This window comes from Mobula birostris, chromosome 21, assembly GCF_030028105.1.
Source record: "Mobula birostris isolate sMobBir1 chromosome 21, sMobBir1.hap1, whole genome shotgun sequence".
Lineage (NCBI taxonomy): Eukaryota > Metazoa > Chordata > Chondrichthyes > Myliobatiformes > Myliobatidae > Mobula > Mobula birostris.
Window position 1 is genome coordinate 50,289,862 of NC_092390.1, and position 21,249 is coordinate 50,311,110.

General features: G+C 42.1%; 1 protein-coding gene across 5 annotated transcripts in view; it reads left to right on the forward strand.

The window, feature by feature from the left end:
- The window catches only part of fam53b (family with sequence similarity 53 member B), a 135,166-nt gene that overhangs the window by 31,857 nt on the left and 82,060 nt on the right, over positions 1 to 21,249 (forward strand). For 4 of the 5 annotated variants that reach the window (XM_072239442.1, XM_072239441.1, XM_072239443.1 and 1 more), the window contains exons 2-3: positions 4,021 to 4,226; positions 13,137 to 13,191. In XM_072239442.1, the coding sequence (XP_072095543.1) occupies positions 4,152 to 4,226; positions 13,137 to 13,191 (130 nt within the window). In that variant the 5' untranslated portion in view covers positions 4,021 to 4,151. The remainder of the gene's footprint in view (positions 1 to 4,020; positions 4,227 to 13,136; positions 13,192 to 21,249) is intronic. The other variant, XM_072239445.1, reaches the window with a different exon arrangement.

Here is a 21,249-nt window from a genome sequence, read left to right on the forward strand (position 1 = left end):
CCCAGTTGAGCTTCTAGCAGCATGCTTTCATTTGACATTTTTCAAATATATCATTCACTGATTTATAATAGATGCTAATAGAACCTCCAGTGTCAAGAGGAAACTTGAGTGCTTTGCTATGATAGTGGAAGGAATTTTTAAATTCCCACTTTTTGAGTTTTTCTATTACTCTGCAGTTAGTTAATAAACTGGGCTGTGTGTTTTCAAATCCAAAAGACCAGTTCAGTTGCAAGTAGAGTATTTGTGTTAATAACGTCCCAGGTTTTTTTTTCAGAAGCCAAATCAGAAAGGCAGACTTTATGGTGAAGGTAACACCACTCTTTAATTTATTTATGTAAATTTAGAAAGATAACTTAAACTTTGAGAAAAACAACTACCTTTTAATGACCTAGAATATGAATAGTGGAGCATTGATGTAATAAGCATCATTTTGAATTTTATCAATTTAATGTCTTCTGCTTACTTGTTTTAAAATTGTGTATGCAGTGATTTTTTTTTTGCAGAGGAACCAGGAGTCTCTACACAGTTGTTAATTATGGTGGACAGGACACTGTGGATTTTCTGTGACTTTCTTGGTTGGGAGTCAGCCAATGTTTTTTCTGAGGTGCTGAGAGAATAGAGTTTTCACAGTGGGATGCTTGGGACAAAGATAGATGAGACGCGAGTGCCCAGGAGGTCCAGATGCTAAGTAATTGTGAACAAATTATTCTTTAATGGAAATGACATTACACTTCAGGGGGAAAGAAAAGATCTACAAGTGTTTGTAGGTGGAGTGCTAACAATAATACTAATAATTTGACAAAGTAGACAGAAAAGAGTGCAGGACATCCAGCAACTATCTGAAAGTCATGCATGTGATGATTCCTTATTGCTGTCAAAGCCATCTCTAGGACCCATGTCACTTAGGGTCAAGAACCATTCTTTAAGGACAGAAAAGCAGTCAATATTTGTTGAAAGGCATATAGAAGCCTTTGTTAAGGAGTTTTACCTATGTCAGGAGTGTCCCTGGCTTCCAGTGCTCAGCACATTACCCATCATGTTCTCAGCACTACCTTGGACAAGCAAGAGGTTAAACAAAGTGGTATCCAATGACGGAGAAACAACTTCAAGGATTCCGCAGCAGGTTGCTGAGGTTCTGAAACATGATGGAGAAACACTAGCAGGAATTCACATATGCCCATCCCTCTATTCTAGGAAGAGGAGAGGGTGCGAAAGGACAGTGGGGATACTGTAATCATAACCATCTCTCTTAGATGCCTGGATAGGGTCTCCGTTCTGTCACAGGAATTATGATGAGGATCCCCATTGTCTACCTCATCCCAATGGCTGAAGAGCTTCTTGGGGCGTTACAATGAGGATTCCATCCATCAAGTACAATGCACCACGCTTCATTGAAAATGTAAGGACAGCACCAACCACTGAACTTAGCCATTTTCGACCTCACAAAGGCCTTTGATGTCAACAAGCACTCAAGATCATGGAGAGTCCTCAAAATTTGGTTGCCCTCGGTAATTGATAGCCATTCCCTGTCTGCCATATGATGCCCTGCCAGTCCAACAGACAAAATTCATGCCACCTCCTGGATCTGTCACAGCCTGCAGCCGAGACGGGTAAAAGCAACCTTCCTTTACATGGCTGTATCATTACACCATTCTCTTCAATATTCCTTTCTGCAATATTACGCTTCACAGTCCAACATCTTCTCAGGTAAGCTACAGGATGTGTAGAAAGCCGTTTAATCTGTGTTACCTCCACTGCAGAATCAAAATTGGTCCACTTCAAACTCAATTGTACAGACAGCTTTCATATATACATGTACTCCGGGACCAAGTTTCAAGCTGTTGCTAACTCCTTCACTGAATGATACAAGGATGAACTTTGCGTTGATGCAGTGCACTCAGTGATCTTCTCTGCTGCTGCCCCCGTGGCGCAGTGTTGACTCCCAATGATCAAAATTCATGGTGAAGCCTTGGCAAACCTTGGCTTTTCCATGACAAAAAGAGCCACTTTACTGAAAGCAAATGGAGATAAACTGCAGGAGCTGGAAAGCTGAAATAAAATCAGAAAATGCTGGGAACACTCAGCATGTCGGGCAGTATCTGTGGAAAGAGATGCAGATTTAATGTTTTGGTTCCAAGTCTCTTCACCAGCACGGGGAAAGAGAGAAAACGTATTTGGAGTTCAGTAGCAGGGAAGGCAGGGGAATATTGTCTTTGAGACTGAGACAAAATGTGTTTATATGGTACTCAGAAGAGCATTATATTTGTTTTTGTCTGTGTTGTGTGCTGCGAATAGCTTGGCTGCAGGAAAGAGAGGGGAAAACTGAGCCAAAGTCACAGATGGAAGACTGCAAAAATGGTCAGATATTATACAGACCGAAAGAAAGATCAGGTTATTTTAAGTTGGATAATTTACTATTGAGTCTGGAAGACTGCACTTTGTCCCAGTGGATGATGACGCGTTCTTCCTCAAGCAGGAATCAGTAAGGGCAGACACTGATCATGACATTGCACACTGCGCAACACAGTTCCTTGCCAACTTAGATAAAGAGTGTTCAAAATTCCTCCAACCACCGTGCCCTTTCATGACTCTTCATACTCAATAAAAGCCCTTGGTCAATTTACCAGCCAAAATCTGCACTTCCCTGCATGCTTTAGAGAGATGGATGGACCTCCAAGGCATTGGAGAATTAGCATCAACAGTGAATCCACAAACTCCTCCGAATATTTCTTTCCCAGGCCAGGACGTTCAGCAGGAAGTCTCTGATCACATTCAAGCAGCTCCGACAAGGTCTTCATTGTCCATGTGCCTCACGTTGGACCTCAGAAATGAATACTTGGCTGCCTAGCTCTATCACAAGAGATTTCCTGGAGGGCAGGGAGAATATTTTAAGGATCTTATCAAAGAGCCCTTGGAACAATGCAAACATTTTTGCGGATGCATTAGAATAACTCACTCTGTAAGTGAACAATAGAGAAGGGGCATCCGGAAACTCAGAGCACCTTGAGAAGTATATGGAGATCTATCTAGTACAAACAGTGGAATAAAATTCCTTCAACCACCATGCCCTTCCAAGACTCTTCAACTCCCTCTGAGCATAAATGGAGTGGAATCAAGTCATCCTTGATTCCAAGTTTCCTAATGAGAAAAGTATGAGTTTTGATGCATTCAGCTTTAACAAGTAAATCGGTTGGCATCTGGTTGTTAAGTTTGTACATGATAGTGATCATAAAGTTTATCAGTTGGGTTCATCTATAGTCTGAACAAATGATGGTTTTCCTCTGAGGCCATTTTCAATGTTACATTTCAGAACAGCGATATCAGTTGAACAAGGCTCTAAGTTATCCTTATTTAACAATGAGGATATTTTGAGCCTATAGAACATTTGAGCTAATCATCATCTCAAATCAGTGATCAAAACAATCAAACTTTTTTATTGCAGGAAGAAAAAATGGTGCCTGGAAGAAACTATGGGGCTTCATTTACAATAAAATCAAAACGTTTTCAAATGTTATGTCAATGTAGAAGTGGTAACACGTGGATAAAAATGCACTTCTTTAATGAAAGATCATTGTGACTTCCATCCTTGGGTTGGCTGGTGGTAATGCAAAGGCACATTTCACAGCATGTTTCAAGGAATAAATTAATCTGAATCTGAATTTTATCCAAAAATATAAGAGCATTTTAGGAGCATAGTTATAAAAATAGGTGGAAATTTTATTAATATTTCTTCTCAAATCTTTAACTATTGACTTCCAGTGTTTTTTCACAAGAGCATTGAAAGATGCTATGTATTCATTTCCACCTGTACCCTTTTTATTAACTTGTTATCTTACCTCTACCTTTCATCCCCAATGAAGGATCATGACCCAAACAGCGTGAGTTGTCCATTTCCCTCCATAGATGCTGCCTGACACTTTGCCAGCACTTTGTTGATTGTTTCAAGTATTCAGTCTTGGATTTATTGAACAAAAAAAAAAGCTGATCTGTCTCTCTTTTTCTCTCCATGGTATTGGACAGTTATGAAGAGCCCGCTGTAGTACACACCCAGCTAGATCTCAGTCTCTCTTGAAGTGGAAGATGTGGCTTAGCATGGTGACTACTTACTACGGCCCTCAGTCTAATGAACTCAGAGAGCTGACTATGATACCATGGTGACTCTTTTAATGAAAGATCTGGAAAACAACAGCTTGGATTATGGTATTCATATTTTCACCAGAGAACTGGTAAGCTTATTAGTTAAGCCATATGTATGGATTTTTAAACATTTAATTTAAAAATATAAATAGATATTTCCACAGATATTTCAATTATTCAGCTTCAAGGTTAAAGTGTAGTTTCTATAAACTTTCAGTAGCGTAATCTAGTGCTTAATATGTAAATTTAATATCAACTAGTTTTGTTGGTGTAATTTATTTTGATTTCACTGTGATGGTTGAAGTCTTTTATTTGACCCTGCAATAATACATGGCGGCCTACATCACTCCCAAAACCAGTACAGCAGTTATACAATAATTGCAGCTGTTACCCTGGTAATTGGAGCAGCTGCTGAAATAATATACAATAGTTTAGGAAGGTTAGTTAATATTAATTTTCACATTTTTGTAGTTGGTTTCATGCATTAGGAATTACAACTAATATTTAAGCAAAGGTTCATAAAGGCCTTTTGAGTTAGATTTCTGGGGAGGATCTTTTTAAAATCAATACATGATATAAACTGTAAGCCTTGCCATTAGTGCTAATTTTAGCTCTATTTATATCCAGCATTTTAAAGTCAATACATTTGTGCTTGATGTTATTGCCTTGGTTTTTGCTCCTTATTTCTGTCCGACCTTCAATATCACTCACCTGTGACGAGGTATCCTGGACAGTGATGTTCCTTATTTTTTACCATGAGCACTTGAACTTGTTGATTTGTAAAGACGACTGAAAGTTTTTAACAGAGTTGCTGTGCCTTATGCAGACAGGTGCAGCATTTATGTGCATGAATGCAGCAGTGTGGAAAATCCAATTGATGGTCATTTCAAGGGCAGATTTTCCTTTTCAATGCTTGGGCATAAGAACTTGGCAAGGCAGAAACATTTATCACAAATTTGGGCACAAGTTGTTATGATTTTCTTCATTCATTAAATCAACAGCTGTTTGTGTCTGAGTTTCCAGTATGCACTTTTTGGCTGCCAGCCTCTTGTACCGTAACATCGGAGAGTAAAGTTCTTCCCTAATTTTTTGAAATGGATGCTGGACATGATTGGTAGAACAAACTGAATGAGGTAAAAAGTCTTTTTAATTTTAGTACAGGTGCACATGCCTAAAAAATGATGTTTAATAATAAGAACAGACCAAAACCTGAGATCCCTTTGTTAACATTTCTTTGTTTCGAAAGTTAATTGAAACATGAATCTACCTAGTTACTCCAGTTAAAGAGGCAAAGAAGTGTGTGCATGACTGACTCTGTGATCTGAAGTTCAGGGACGAGACAGAGCTACATTGAACTGAACTGGTCACACTGGCATTATCTGTGGAAGTCAAACTTAGAACAAAAGTTTAACTTCAATGTTCACTAAACAGCATTGTTGTAGTCATAGTCATACTTTATCGATCCCGGGGAAATTGGTTTTCGTTACAGGTGCACCATAAATAATTAAATAGTAGTAAAACCATAAATAGTTAAATAGTAATATGTAAGTTATGCCAAGAAATAAGTCCAGGACCAGCCTATTGGCTCAGGGTGTCTGACCCTCCAAGGGAGGAGTTGTAAAGTTTGATGGCCACAGGCAGGAATGACTTCCTATGACACTCAGTGATGCATCTTGGTGGAATGAGTCTCTGGCTGAATGTACTCCTGTGCCCAACCAGTACATTATGTAGTGGATGGGAGACATTGTCCAAGATGGCATGCAACTTGGACAGCATCCTCTTTTCAGACACCACCGTCAGAGAGTCCAGTTCCATCCCCACAACATCACTGGCCTTACGAATGAGTTTGTTGATTCTATTGGTGTCTGCTACCCTCAGCCTGCTGCCCCAGCACACAACAGCAAACATGATCGCACTGGCCACCACAGACTCGTAGAACATCCTCAGCATCGTCCGGCAGATGTTAAAGGATCTCAGTCTCCTCAGGAAATAGAGATGGCTCTGACCCTTCCTGTAGACAGCCTCAGTGTTCTTTGACCAGTCCAGTTTATTGTCAATTCGTATCCCCAGGTATTTGTAATCCTCCGCCATGTCCACAGTGACCCCCTGGATGGAAACAGGGGTCACCGGTGCCTTAGCCCTCCTCAGGTCTACCACCAGCTTGTGTTTCTGTATGTAAAGCAGTAGAGGTTGCAGGTTCTTGCAGCTGTCAGCATGTATCCCAGCAAGTATGATCTTTACAGCTAGCTACAGAATGAACAGGTCAAGTACATGTGACAGCCTTCCAGATGCAGGAATGCTGTCACTGACCAAGTGGATTCTGCAGTAATGGGGGTGTATAGTCAGAAAATTCCAGGATGGTCAGAGAGTCAGACAGACTCCTAAAGAATGTTGCCCAGAGGAGGCATGGTGTTTTCACAAAGGACATTGCGAAGACTACAGCCAGGATCACCTAGCAGGAGACTGATGGGAAACAATCAAGGACATGAGTGCACTTTATGAATGCTTGTGCTTCAGGGTTGCTTGCAACGCAGGTAAATACCTTCGCCTTCTCTGTCTGCTTCTGTGTGCTGAAGGAAAATTATATGGTCTCTTCTGATCAATCTAGGGACCTGGCAGTTCAATGGTTTCCTGAAAGTGGCTTCTCAGGTAGACATGGTAGTTAGGAAGGATTTTGGCATGATGGCCTTCGTCAGTCAAATATTTAATGGAAAAGCTGGGATGTTACATTGCAGTACAACAAGATGTTGCTGAGGCCACGTGTGGAATATTGTGCTCAGCTTTGGTCACCCTGCTATAGCAAAGATGGCATTATGTTGGAAAGTTAGCAAAGGAGATTTATGAGGATGCTGTGAGGGCTTGAGGACCTGAGATATTGAGGGAGGTTGAGAGGGTTGTGTCTTTATTCTTTGGAGCGCAAGAGAATCAACTGTGATCTTTCAGAGGTGTAAGAATCATGAAGGTTGTTGGACTGTGTCAATGCTCGATCTTTATGGGGAATCAGGAACTGGATGGCTTAGATTTATGTTGAGAGAGAAGAGATTTAATAGGAACTTGTGGGGCAACCTTTTCACCCAGAAGGTGGTCAGTATATGGAATGAGCTGCCAGGAGAGGTGGTTGAGGCAGGTGCATTAACAACATTTAAAAGTTATTTAAGCATGGACAGGAAAGGTCTTGAGCAGGGGCTCCCAACCTGGGGTACATGGACACCTCAGTTAATGGTACAGGGCCATGCCTTAAAAAGGCTGGGAACCCCTGGTTTAGAGGGACATGGGCCAAATTCGGGCCTATGGGACTTGCTTAGATGGAAATCTTGATCAGCATGGACGAGTTGGGCTGGCGGGGCCTGTTTCTATGCAGTATGGCTCTATGACTTTAATCACGGAGGCCAGTGACCTCCTAAATGCAGAGGTGGCCAGGAAATGATACATGGTAAGAATCAATTGTAGTGTTCTAAAATGAACCTGAGGCAAGATCCATTGCAGAATGCTGCTGTGCATTCCCAAGCTCCTTGGCAAAATAGTGAAGTCACATTATGGGCCTATCTTTGAGGTTCAAAGAGGTCACAGATCTAAGTGAAGTAAATGATGCAGCGTGGTTTTAGGGAAACTGGAATAATGAGAACAACAGGAGTTCTGCAGATGCTGGAAATTGAAGCAACACACATCAAAGTTGCTGGTGAACGCAGCAGGCCAGGCAGCATCTCTAGGAAGAGGTACAGTATATAGGGACTGGACATCCATGGTGGTGTCCCGTTTCCAGCTCCTATCCAAGATCCACAAACCTGCCTGTCCTGGCAGACCTATTGTCTCAGCTTGCTCCTGCCCCACCGAACTCGTTTCTGCATACCTCAACACGGTTTTATCCCCCCTTGTTCAATCCCTTCCTGCCTATGTTCGTGACACTTCTCACGCTCTTAAACTTTTCGATGATTTTAAGTTCCCTGGCCCCCAACGCTTTATTTTCACTATGGATGTCCAGTCCCTATATACTTCCATCCCCCATCAGGAAGGTCTCAAAGCTCTCCGCTTCTTTTTGGAGTCCAGACCTAATCAGTTCCCCTCTACCACCACTCTGCTCCGTCTAGCGGAATTAGTTCTTACTCTTAATAATTTCTCCTTTGGCTCCTCCCACTTCCTCCAAACTAAAGGTGTAGCTATGGGCACCCGTATGGGTCCTAGCTATGCCTGCCTTTTTGTTGGCTTTGTGGAACAATCTATGTTCCGTACCTATTCTGGTACCTGTCCCCCACTTTTCCTTCGCTACATTGACGACTGCATTGACGCTGCTTCCTGCATGCATGCTGAGCTCGTTGACTTTATTAACTTTGCCTCCAACTTCCACCCTGCCCTCAAGTTTACCTGGTCTATTTCCGACACCTCCCTCCCCTTTCTAGATCTTTCTGTCTCTGTCTCTGGAGACAGCTTATCCACTGATGTCTACTATAAGCCTACTGACTCTCACAGCTATCTGAACTATGCCTCCTCTCACCCTGTCTCTTGCAAAAATGCCATCCCCTTCTCGCAATTCCTCCGTCTCCGCCGCATCTGCTCTCAGGATGAGGCTTTTCATTCCAGGAAGAGGGAGATGTCCTCCTTTTAAAGAAAGGGGCTTCCCTTCCTCCACCATCAACTCTGCTCTCAAACGCATCTCCCCCATTTCACGGACATCTGCTCTCACTCCATCCTCCCGCCACCCCACTAGGAATAGGGTTCCCCTGGTCCTCACCTACCACCCCACCAGCCTTCGGGTCCAACATATTATTCTCTGTAACTTCCGCCACCTCCAACGGGATCCCACCACTAAGCACCTTCCCCCCCCCCCCGCTATCCGCAGGGATCGCTCCCTACGCGGCTCCCTTGTTCATTCATGCCCCCCATCCCTCCCCACTGATCTCCCTCCTGGCACTTATCCGTGTAAGCGGAACAAGTGCTACACATGCCCTTACACTTCCTTCCTCACCACCATTCAGGGCCCCAGACAGTCCTTCCAGGTGAGGCGACACTTCACCTGTGAGTCGGCTGGGGTGATATACTGCGTCTGGTGCTCCCGATGTGGCCTTTTATATATTGGCGAGACCCGACGCAGAATGGGAGACCGCTTTGCTGAACACCTACGCTCTGTCCGCCAGAGAAAGCAGGATCTCCCAGTGGCCACACATTTTAATTCCACATCCCATTCCCATTCTGACATGTCTATCCATGGCCTCCTCTACTGTAAAGATGAAGCCACACTCAGGTTGGAGGAACAACACCTTATATTCCGTCTGGGTAGCCTCCAACCTGATGGCATGAACATTGACTTCTCTAACTTCCGCTAATGCCCCACCTCCCTCTTGTACTCCATCCGTTATTTATTTATATACACACATTCTTTCTCTCTCTCTCTCCTTTTTCTCCCTCTGTCCCTCTGACTATACCCCTTGCCCATCCTCTGGGATCCCTCCCCCTTGCCTTTCTCCGCAGACCTTCTGTCCCATGATCCTCTCATATCCCCTTTGCCAATCACCTGTCCAGCTCTTGGCTCCATCCCTCCCCCTCCTGTCTTCTCCTATCATTTTGGATCTCCCCCTCCCCCTCCAACTTTCAAATCTCTTACTCACTCTTCCTTCAGTTAGTCCTGACGAAGGGTCTCGGCCCGAAACGTCGACTGCACCTCTTCCTAGAGATGCTGCCTGGCCTGCTGCGTTCACCAGCAACTTTGATGTGTGTTGCTGGAGTAATGAGAACTGTTTTGTTCTGAGTAACTAAGAACTAATTTGCACTGCAGGCTAGGCTAAAAATGTGACAACTATTATTGTAGTTGGAGAAATCTTACACTGGGAGGGAGTTTCAGTAAGAAACTCCCACAGCCTCAGAAAAGGAAGAGACCAGTTTCCCTTCAGACACACAGACACTAAGAGATGTGTGTCAAATTCCTGTACTCTGAATGCTGATTACAGCTTCAACTACATATAGCTGTTTTTTGGGAGTTATGAGCAAATTTGAATAGCAGAACAGGCTATTTCTTGAAATTTGATGGGATCTGGCATTGTCGTTTGTAAAAAATTGACTGAAACTCATTTTAAATTAAGTAAATAATCCCATGCAAAACCCGGGAGGATTCCAGTATTGGCTTTCATGGAACTTCTGCCCAGGCGGTGCAGGGGTTAAAATGAGTTCAAATGAAAGCTATTAGTTGGATTATTGCAGAATTTCATTACTTAGGGGATATCTTTGAGACTTTTATTTTTTAATTGTGTTCCTGATGATTATTAACCTCTAGTTTCTGAGAGATTTTGCCTTTGTTACACCAAGTATATTCTCTGGGCTGCTGTAAAAAAAGTGAAACCTGTTTACTGGTTCACTGCTGTACTGCACAACTGAAGAGAATTTGCAATTCTTTTACTTCGCACATTATTTGATTAGATTTAACCAATGCTTTTATACTTTTCAGATGGAGCGTCAAATTTTCACTCTAATCTTGCCATATCCTGTTGAGCATAATAGCTTGAAATTAGCTTTTAATCTTTTACTTGAGTGACTTTCTAAGATGATAGAAAGACCCTTCTAGAATGGAGAGAGCTGGGTACAGACTGGTGAACAAACAATAAATAGATCTGTATAAAATTTATCTAATATGATTATATTTTAATACCCTAGGTAATTTCTAGAGTAAGTACATGTTTGGCACAGCTTTGTGGGCTGAGGAGACTGTATTGTGCTGTAGGTTTTCTAGGAGGGGTGATTGATAAGTTCGTGGCCTAAGGTTGAAGGAGTCAATTTTAGAAAACCTAGCACATTTATTTTTCCTACACTTACACACTTAGTCCAGCAGTCGTGGAGCATATGGATCCCTTCTTTGTAGAAGTCGGCCTCTTGGACCTCCAGAAAATGGTCCACAGCAGGGGTGATTGATAAGTTCATGGCCTAAGGTAGAAGGAGTGAGGAGGAACTTCAAACTTTCTGCATTTTCACTCAGAGTTGAACTGCACGGGCATGTAACGAGAGCGGTATAACTCATCTCCTTCTACCTTAGGCCACGAACTTATCAATCACCCCTGCTGTGGACCACCTGGAGGTCCAAGACGCTCTTGTTACGCGCACGTGCAGTTGAACTCTTTGCGTGATAATGCAGAAAGTTTGAAGTTAATAACTCACCTCCTTCTACCTTAGGCCACGAACTTATCAATCACCCCAGCTATGGATCACTTCTACAAAGAAGGGATCCGTATGCTCCACGACTGCCGGACTAAGTATGTACACGTAGGAGGGGACAATGTTGAACAATAAATGTGCTGGGTTTTCTAAAATTGACTCCTTCTACCTTAGGCCACGAACTTATCAATCACCCCTCGTATGTTTCTGTGTTTCTATATGGTGAGTTGTTGGTAAAGATAATTGACATTTGCAAGTTTTTGTACTCTAATCGGATCATTTTGTGAAATTGGAGAGTAGCTGGAAATGTCCAGGGAATGTCCAGCATTGGTCAGCAATTTGTACGCATTTGGTTGAGACCATGAGAATTAGCAGATTATCTCTGGATTTATTGAGGGAATTTCCATTGCAGTACCTGCTCCAGATCTCCACTCAAAATGGCTTGCAGCCCATGAACCTACGTGGAGACCCAATGAAAACTGAGTTGGCTCCAACCTGACTCTGCTGTGGTCACAAACTTGATGACATTACAAATGAGGAGTGAATGAAGACAGGCAGCTGTGAAAACCTAGCTTAAGATCTTCATGCAGAAGATGGTCAGAGGGGGGAGAGATCCAGAAAAAAGAAAATGAATATAATCTGTGTCTGCCCACAATTCACAGTCCTGTGGAATAATTGCTATGATGCCCTTCTGAACAAGCTACGTGGTCTTACAGATGTAATCAGAGGAGCTTCCACAGTAACAGTCACTGCTTCAAGTGCTTCATGCTGTAATTGGTTTTTAGGAGGGTTTGGAAGGAGTTCATTTCTTATTTCAAGCACCCTTGGGATAGAGAAGTCCACATTCTGATAATCTGATGTGATTAGCCCATAACTATAAATAAACTGCTATCTTCAGAATCTTCAAGATCCTAAGTGAGTAAGAAAGGGTGAATCATGCTTATTTTTCTTTAAATTAAAAATAGTCACTAGATCATGAAGACCAGAGAATTCTTATGCTAAAGAAGGAAGTCCATGCAGGAAAGCTGTGTGGGGTGGGGAGAGATCCAATGCAGATACCAAGTTCTAGTTTAGGGCTTTGCTGACTTAATCTCTGGAATACAGACACGCTAGCTTTGCCTCCCAATCCACATCGAGCAAGGAGCTTGGAAAACCCCATGAATTCCTGCAATGTCATTGTTGATTTAAATTGGAAATGCTGGAGCTGGAAGCTATTTTGTAACTCTTTAGACCGGATCGTATGAAGGACAATTTGTTACTGGTTTTCTCATTTTAAACATTTGACTTTAGGATGGATTTCTTTTAGTGGCAGAGGTTTGAAATGAAGAAATGTTCAGGCTTGTAGTATGAGAGAACAGTGCACGTGCATAAGAATTCAGCAGGAAATACACAGCATGTTGACGTTAATTGACATTTCTGGCAATTATTAATTAGGAAACAAAAATGATTCAAATTCTTCAGCTCTGTTTAGAATTGAATCTGTGCTTCTTTCAATATATATTGTTAGTTTTTTTCACAAAGGTCAAGTGAAAAAGTTGTATTCGTTTTAAGTTATTATGTTGGTGTTATTCAAAATTAGTCAGTTAGTTGTGTCATAATATAACATGGTCACATGACACAATTCTTTTGTTGTGATTGGGTAACTTTTCTTGCTGTAAATTGTGAAGCTATAACAGTAATTTTGTCAATTACATTTCCTTTCCCCTGAGATATGATTGGCTAATTACATGACATTATATTTTATATTTTTGCTTGCACTCATTTTGTTAGCTGCCTGCATTTTCATTTTTTAAATGTTTCCACTTTGACCTAGTAGATTTTCTTTTATAATTTTGGCTTAACTACTTTTTTAATAATTTCAGCACAGTCCAAAGAAGATGAGTAAAGGACCCACTCTCCTTTCATGTGGAATTATGGGTAAGTTTAGAAATTAATTTACCAGTATCTATTTGCGCTAATTTTAACTTCTAGGATCTATTAAGGTGGGACGAGCTTTAAAGAGTAAAATAATTAAGGAGGTTAATTTCATTGGCTAAACACAGTGTAGAGGATGTTTTCTGTGAAGTGTGGAGCTGCTTTCATGCTTATTGTTCTTGGAAGAGTTTCTGGATGCTCTGAATTCTAGATCCGAATTGAATTAACTAGATGCCTAGTTAGCCCATATTGACTGGTCACTACAATAGCACAGCACTGTTACAACTTCGGGGCAATGGAATTTCACGTCCTCTCTGTGAACGCGTGGGTTTCCTTCAGGAGCTGCAGTTTCCTCCCACGGTCCAAAGACGTATCGATTAGTAGGCTAATTGGTCATTGCAAAAGGTTCTGTGATTAGATGAAGGTTAAATTGGTGGGTTGCTGATGGTGTGGCTCGAAGGGTTAGAAGGGCCTGTTCCATGCTGTATCTCTAAATTTAAAAAAAGTGTTGGTGCGTTGTCAAGTGGTTAAGGCATTGGTCTAGTGATCTGAAGTTCGCTAGTTCGAGCCTCAGCTGAGGCAGCATGTTGTGTCCTTGAGCAAGGCACTTAACCACACATTGCTCTGCGATGACACCGGTGCCAAGCTGTATGGGTCCCAGTGCCCTTGTCTTGGACAACATCGGTGGCGTGGAGAGGGGAGACATGCAGCTCAATTGCCAGTCTTCCATAGAACCTTGCCCAGGCCTCAGTCAACATCGAAATCGATGGACAGCCGAAGAAGAGAAGATCTCTAAATAAAAGAAAATCATAGAACATGTAATGTGCATTAATAGCACAAATACAATGATTGATTTGCAATGCATAGTTTAGGCAGCTCATAAGACAATGTGAAATATATAGGGTAATTTTAAACTATAGATTAACTTAACCAATCTTGCATTCCCATAGTGGGCTGTGTTGGAAGGGAATCTGGATCAGAATCTGTGCTATAGTATTATAGAAACTACACTGGCATGCTTCAGAAGAAATGTCCTTTAGGGAGCACCGGATAAGGTTATTTACTTTTCCATGAGCACAGGATTCAGATGGAGAACAAGTCTATGATGTCAACCCCTCCTCCGTCTCCCTACAGTACCCCAATTACATTACACCTTGATTAATATATAGCATTTATAATTCTGCTTATAAAATAGGGAATCTGAAACTCGTAATGTAAACTGAGGGAGCTGGTTGTGAGAGCTTTGTTTTTAAGAGTCCTGTATAAAAATCAGAGCCTAATATTTTTAAGGACTGTTTTTGTAGTCCAGGTATAAAAGTAGGAAAGGAGCACATTGTACTTCATCCAGTTTCAAGGTGGTAATTGAGACAGTAATCTGCTGAAAGGGTGTATCCTTTGAAACCCTTAATTGAATGGGTAAAGGAATTTCCATCCTCAATAGCTCAAGAGCCATGGGGTTGCTTCAGGCATGAACTGATGTCCTGATAGTCTGTGTACATACAGCATTACATAAACCAGTGGACAGTAAATGTGCAATATACTGATCATGTCCTAACTTATCTGCCTATCAGAAACATTGCAGATGACAAACCCAAAAGCCTTCAAGCCTGGTTGAAAATAGCTCACTGTTTAAATTGCTGAAAGCCCTTTTCAATTGTATTTAATATATTACAGTTTGATGTTTCTGATAAGGTTATTTGTATTGCATAGGTTTTGAATGATTTATTTTTATCATTGTTACAAATGGGTGAGTTTGAATTTTAATTTGCAAAGTAATGACTTGACTGATTGCAGAGCAACTGTCAAATAATTAAGAACATAAGAATATAGGGAACCTCAAGTCTGCGCTGCTGTTGGTTGATTTGATTTTGATCTCAACTCTAATTTACTGCATGTTATCATTATCCGTAGCTATGCTCCTGTTTAAAAATCCATCCATCTCAACCCTTAACATATCATTACTCGCCTCTAGCACTCTCTCGGGTTGAGAATTTAAAAAGTTTACAACCCACTGGTGAAGAGATTTTTCCTCCATTCTCCACCTTACGTGGATGAGCAATTGTCCTGAAATGTTGTCTCCTAGTTCTAGGTTTTCCCAAAAGGAAAATACCCTCTCAAAATCTACCCTATAAATCAGTCCCCCTCCCAAACTAAATCTGATGTGTTTCAGTATGGTCACCACTGATTCTTCTAAACCACATTAAGCAAAGGCCCAGCCAGTTCAGCCTTCCCTCATCTGACCATTTCTTCACGCCTGGAACCACTTAATGAACCTCCTCTGCACTACCTCCATTGCATTTCTAAATAGGAGAACAAAGTCATACACAATATGTTTTCGCCAACATCTGGCACATATGGCAAGACATTCCCCATGCAATAAGGGCCAATAAATAAAAATTTCCACAAAATCCACATATTGGTGAAAGCCGAACCTTGCATTGTTTGTGTTTTTATATGTTGAACAAAGTCTAGCTGAGACACACAGCTGTTAAATTTGCAAAGGAAGTACTGGAAATAACTTGGGTGATATATGGCGTAGCGCCAAGCTAATGTGTATTTTGACTTGCCAGTCATGAGGTGGTGTTGCAGTTCTGTGCAAAAATCTTATATAAAATATAGTTAGGATGTCTAAGATTTTTGCACAGTACTGTATTTGTTAACGTGCAATGTAGAGTTCTGCCGGGTGCAAAGCATGTTGGGAAGGTCGAGGGTGGAGCGCTGTAGGAGGGACGTGGACAGGGTGGCAGAGGAAGAGTGCCAGGGGCAGGGGTTGGCACAGGTGGAGACACACCCAGTCCTGAGACACCGGGCAAGTCCATTTGATTCCAAACAACTGGTTTATTGATCATTACAGAATGTCTCTCTGGTGCTTCCTGCTCCCTCCCCTCTCCCCTTCCCCTTTTCCCAACCGTGATTCCCTTCTCCCTGCCCCCTTCCCACTCTCAGTCCACAGTAGAGGCCCATATCAGAATCAGGTTTATTATCACTTACATATGTCATGAAATTTGTTTCTTTTTGTGTGGCAGTAGTACAGTGCATTACGTAAAATTACTGCAGTACTGTGCAAAAGTCTTAGGCACCGTAGTTATATATGTGCCTAAGACTTTTGCACAGTACTGCATGTGGATTGCATCTCATCTTGTTAAGATCTTTGGGGCAGTGATAACACAGAGAGCATTTTACCACCCTCTTGGCTTTAAGCAGGGGTTCCCAACCTGAGGTCCATGGACACTTTGCTTAATGGTATTGGTCCATGGCGTAAAAAATATTGGGAACCCCTGCTTTAGAGTAGTGCCATTGACAAAAGGCCTTTAAAATCATGGTATATATTAGTAAACTGATAGGCCGTTGCTGCGATTTTCTCCATTTGTGCCTTTGATGCTATTATTTAACCGACTGTTATCACCAAAAGTAGCCAAGAACTTTGTACAGCTCCTTATTTGGTTGGTTTCTTTCCATCAATGTAAATAGTAATCGGTTCACATTCCCTTCCATCTGAAAGTTACTCGACTGCCCCGCATTAAAGCATTCCTTACTGGAAAATTGAGAAGCTTTTGCCAACATACACTTTTATACACCGAGGAAACAGAGCCATAATGGTAACAACTATTTCCATAGTGACATGTGAATTGGAGGAGCATCAGAAACAGGGTCTGCTTTTGGTTTAGGCTTTTATGACTCGCTTAAGCTGTTTTAACGATACCCTCTTTGTACATTGAGATCATCCTGTCTGAAAATTAGAAGCCAACTTTAAGGATTGTGCCAAGGCTGTCTTTTCTCCAATTAACTGCTTTTTACACATAGTGGTAGCACTCTACTATTAAAATGGGCTGTGTGCTTCCACGCAGTGGATGGCACTACACTGCAGAGGTGAAACAGCAGAGATTCCCTGGAATGGATTTGGTTTTTTTATCATTCCCACATGGGAATACGTTGCTGAACTCAGGTTTCTATTTATTATTGTACCAATAAGGGTGGAAGCAGATGGAGTTGCTCTATCTTGAACGTTAAACACGGCGGAAATCCGAAGCAAATTGCTGATTCAGTGAGACTGCCCTTGGCAGTGGTTGCTGTGGCAACAACAACAACATCAGGAGTCGTAAATGCAGAAGAATGACTGGCTCAATAATTAGCTGCTGTAAAACTGGTGACTAGCTGCATTTGAACTTATTATTAAAGTGTGGCTGGAGATGAAGGAAGCTGGAATCAGACGCAGAAACTCTGTACTGAATGATGAGAAGGCGGCCGATCAGACTGCACCGGGATGTGCTGCCTCATCAGAAAGGGCGGTCACTGACTCACACTGTTCTACCCGGTTCCACATCTCTGCGTTCGAGGCTGACGTACATCCTCTGAGCTTCACGGCACAGTAGGAGTATTTGTTGACATCTTGTAGACTGTGTACTTCCCTGATCTGTGCCCTCCATTTTGGCCCTTCAATCCCCTGATTGCCGCTGCCACCTGGAGATGCGGGATCTTTCTTTAGTTTTGTACACCAACCATTTCTCTACACATAACGCTGCTCACCCTTTCACTCTCCTGCTTCCTGTAGGGCGTCGAGCCAGTGCCTCAGGGCTGGTCTCTTCACCCGGAGCAGGATAGTTCTGATCCCATTCACTAAACCCCCTTCATCCTTTAACATGCTCACCTAGATGTCTATCCCTAGGCCTTGTTTTGTCCAAATTTTGTGTCAGAGTCCTATATTTTATCATCATCATCATGTGCCATGTCATATGTTGTGGGCAAACATGTCTCCATGACCATGATTGTTCTTGGCAAATTTTTCTGCAGAAGTGCTTTGCCATTTTGTTCTTCTGGGCAATGTCTTTTCAAGACGGGTGACCCCAGCCATTATCAATGCTCTTCAGAGATTGTCTGCCAGTGGTTGCATATGCATCAGCTGCTCATATGACCATTCCCCAACTGCTGCCGTGGCTTCGCGTGACCCTGATCAGGGGGCTAAGCAGGTGCTCCACCTTGCCCAAGGGTGACCTGCAGGCTGGTGAAGGGAAGGAGAAGCTTACATCTCCCCTGGTAGAGACGTATCTCCACCTCCACCGCCCTATGTGTATATATTTTTAAAAAACAGAATGGCCTCAATGTGGACTTTTAATTAACCCCACTGATCATATTGCCAAAATATCAAAAACATCAGATAAATAATGTCTGTTTTCTGTATTCTCACCAGCTTTCTGTTGCTGTTTTATTTTTATCATCAAAATTAGGGAACATTTTATTAAAGACAATTACAGGGCATTATAGATATCCCATTTGAAAATCTACATGCAAAGCATTTACTGTATTTCCATATCAATGCAGTTCATTTATTTCCTTAACGAGCTACATCACGGTTTATATAAACCATGCTCCTTGACTAATATGGTGATGCAAGCGGTCTCAACTAAAAATCAGGTCACCAAAGTTCAATCTTAACATGGCAGCTGTGGAACTTGTTTTGGTAACAAGCTGGAATTCTATCTTAAAATTGCATCTGGTTCGCTGATGTTGTTCCGGGGAGGAAATCTTGTCATTGCTGTCTGGTCTGGCCTTATGTAATATTTGCAGGTTTCCTAACTTCCTTTTCCAAGCGAGCTTTTTCCAGCATTGTCCCCTCCTCTGGCGCAATGACCATAAATGAGGTTATTTGAAGGACTGTTGTAACCATCCTCTTTCTCTTCTCTCTGTATTCTGTCACGATCCAATGTTTATGGTACTTGAGTTTCACTAACTTCTGTACCACACTTATTTTATGTCCAGATAAATACTCTGTTTCATCCTTTTCAACCATTTTAACAGTTATACTCTTCTGTGGAAAACTGTGTCAGAATATATATAGTATCTGCATAACTGAGTATTTTTTTTGTATCCAGTAGACGTAGCTGCCATAAAGTTAAGAGCTTAGATGGGGTGGAATTTGTACGGTGAGGAAAGTTTTTCTTCAGACAGCACTTAGAAGGCACTATCAGCAGAGGGTAAAGCTTGACCTACTCTTGGGTAATAGGGTGGGGCAAGTGACTGAGATGACAGTGGGGGGAGCACTTTGAGAATAGTTCTGTTAGTTTTAAAACAGTTATGAAATGGACCAGAGCTGGTCCACAGGATCAAGTTCTAAATTAGAGCGAAGCAAGTTTTGATGAGATGAGACAGGAGCCTATAGATGTTGATTGGAGTCGGTTGTTTCCCAAATTTTATTGGGAAAGTTGCTGGTAATGTTATCAGCAGAAGATAAAGGCATTGCTTAGATTTTGGGTTCTGAAGGTTGTTGTCTTGGTGTTGAACCTACACATTTAAACAGAGAAAGTATCAATCACACAGATTTTATTGATGTATGATTAAAGCACTAATAATGCAAAAATTCAGGAGAGAGCAAACGTCGCAGTTCTAATCCTGCATTACCAAAGCCAACAAATATTTCATTTCTCCAAAGTTTGTCAGTTCTATGATTGGTCAATCATTCCCTGTAAAATAACGCTACAGATGTTTTGCAGAACATGGAATGAAATAGTGCTCCAGTATTTTTAGCCATCAGTCTTTTGTTTTGCTTTTATTCCTCATTGTCCCTCCTCCTCCTGACTTCAGCAGCAGCTCTGAAACTGCTTTAGCAGCTCCTGAAGGCTAAAATGATGAAGGAAAATCTGAACCATATTTTGGGGAGTTTGGCTCAATCCCCAACACAGTGGAGAAATAATATATTCCTTTTCAATCTTTCCACTTGGTTCTGATGTGTGAATCTCGGCAGTGCAGAGAATTCCAAAGCTTCGCTACTCTCCTTACTGTTGTCATCCATCTTGCTGTTTCTAGCGCCCTGTTTCCCTACTTTTCTTAAATAGTGGGGCTGTACTTGACGTTCTGCAGCCTGTGGCAATGATTGTAGAATTTCAAAGGCGATTCTGTATGCATTATCTGTTTAGTCACTCTCACCAGCCTCAAAATGTCAGGTCATTAAATTCTGGGGAAATGTCCATTACTTTATCTTTTCACGGATGTTAATTTCTTTGAGCTCCACCTTCACACAAGGAGTTCCCAACTTTGTTATGCGATGGACCAACACCATTAACTTTGTTATGCCATGGACCAACGCCATTAACTGAGGAGGCAGTGGACCGCAGGTTGGGAACCCATGCATCTAGATCAGGAGTTCCCACCTGGGTCCACGTCACATAGACATAGAAAACCTACAGCACAATACAGGCCCTTCGGCCCACAAAGCTATGCTGGACATGTCCTTACCTGAGAAATTACCGAAGGTTACCCATACTCTCTATTTTTCTGGGCCCCGTATACCTGTCCAGGAGTCTCTTAAAAGACCCTATCATAACCCTCTCCGCCACTGTCACTGGCAGTCCATTCCACACACTCACCACTCTCTGCGTAAAAAAAACTTACCCCTGACATCTCCTCTGTATCTACTTCCAAGCACCTTAAAACTGTGCCCTCTCATGCTAGCCATTTCAGCCCTGGGAAAAAGCCTCTGACTATCCACATGATCAATGCTTCTCATCATCTTATACACCTCTATCAGGTCACCCCTCATCCTCCGTTGCTCCAAGGAGAAAAGGCCGAGTTCACTCAACCTGTTCTCATAAGGCATGCTGAATGGTGGTGCAGGCTCAAAGGGCTGAATGGCCTACTCCTGCACCTATTTTCTACGTTTCTATGTTTCTATGCTCCCCGATCCAGGCAACATCCTTGTAAATCTCCTCTGCACCCTTTCTATGGTTTCCACATCCTTCCTATAGTGAGGTGACCAGAGCTGAGCATTGTACTCCAAGTGGGGTCCGACCAGGGTCCTATATAGCTGCAACATTACCCACGGCTCCTAAATTCAATCCCATGATTGATGAAGGTTAATGCACCGTATGCTTTCTTAACCACAGAGTCAACCTGCGCAGCAGCCTTGAGTGTCCTATGGACTCGGACCCCAAGATCCTTCTGATCCTCCATACTGCCAAGAGTCTTACCATTAATACTATATTCTGTCATCATATTTGACCTACCAAAATAAACCACCTCACACTTATCTGGGTTGAACTCCATCTGCCACTTCTCAGCCCAGTTTTA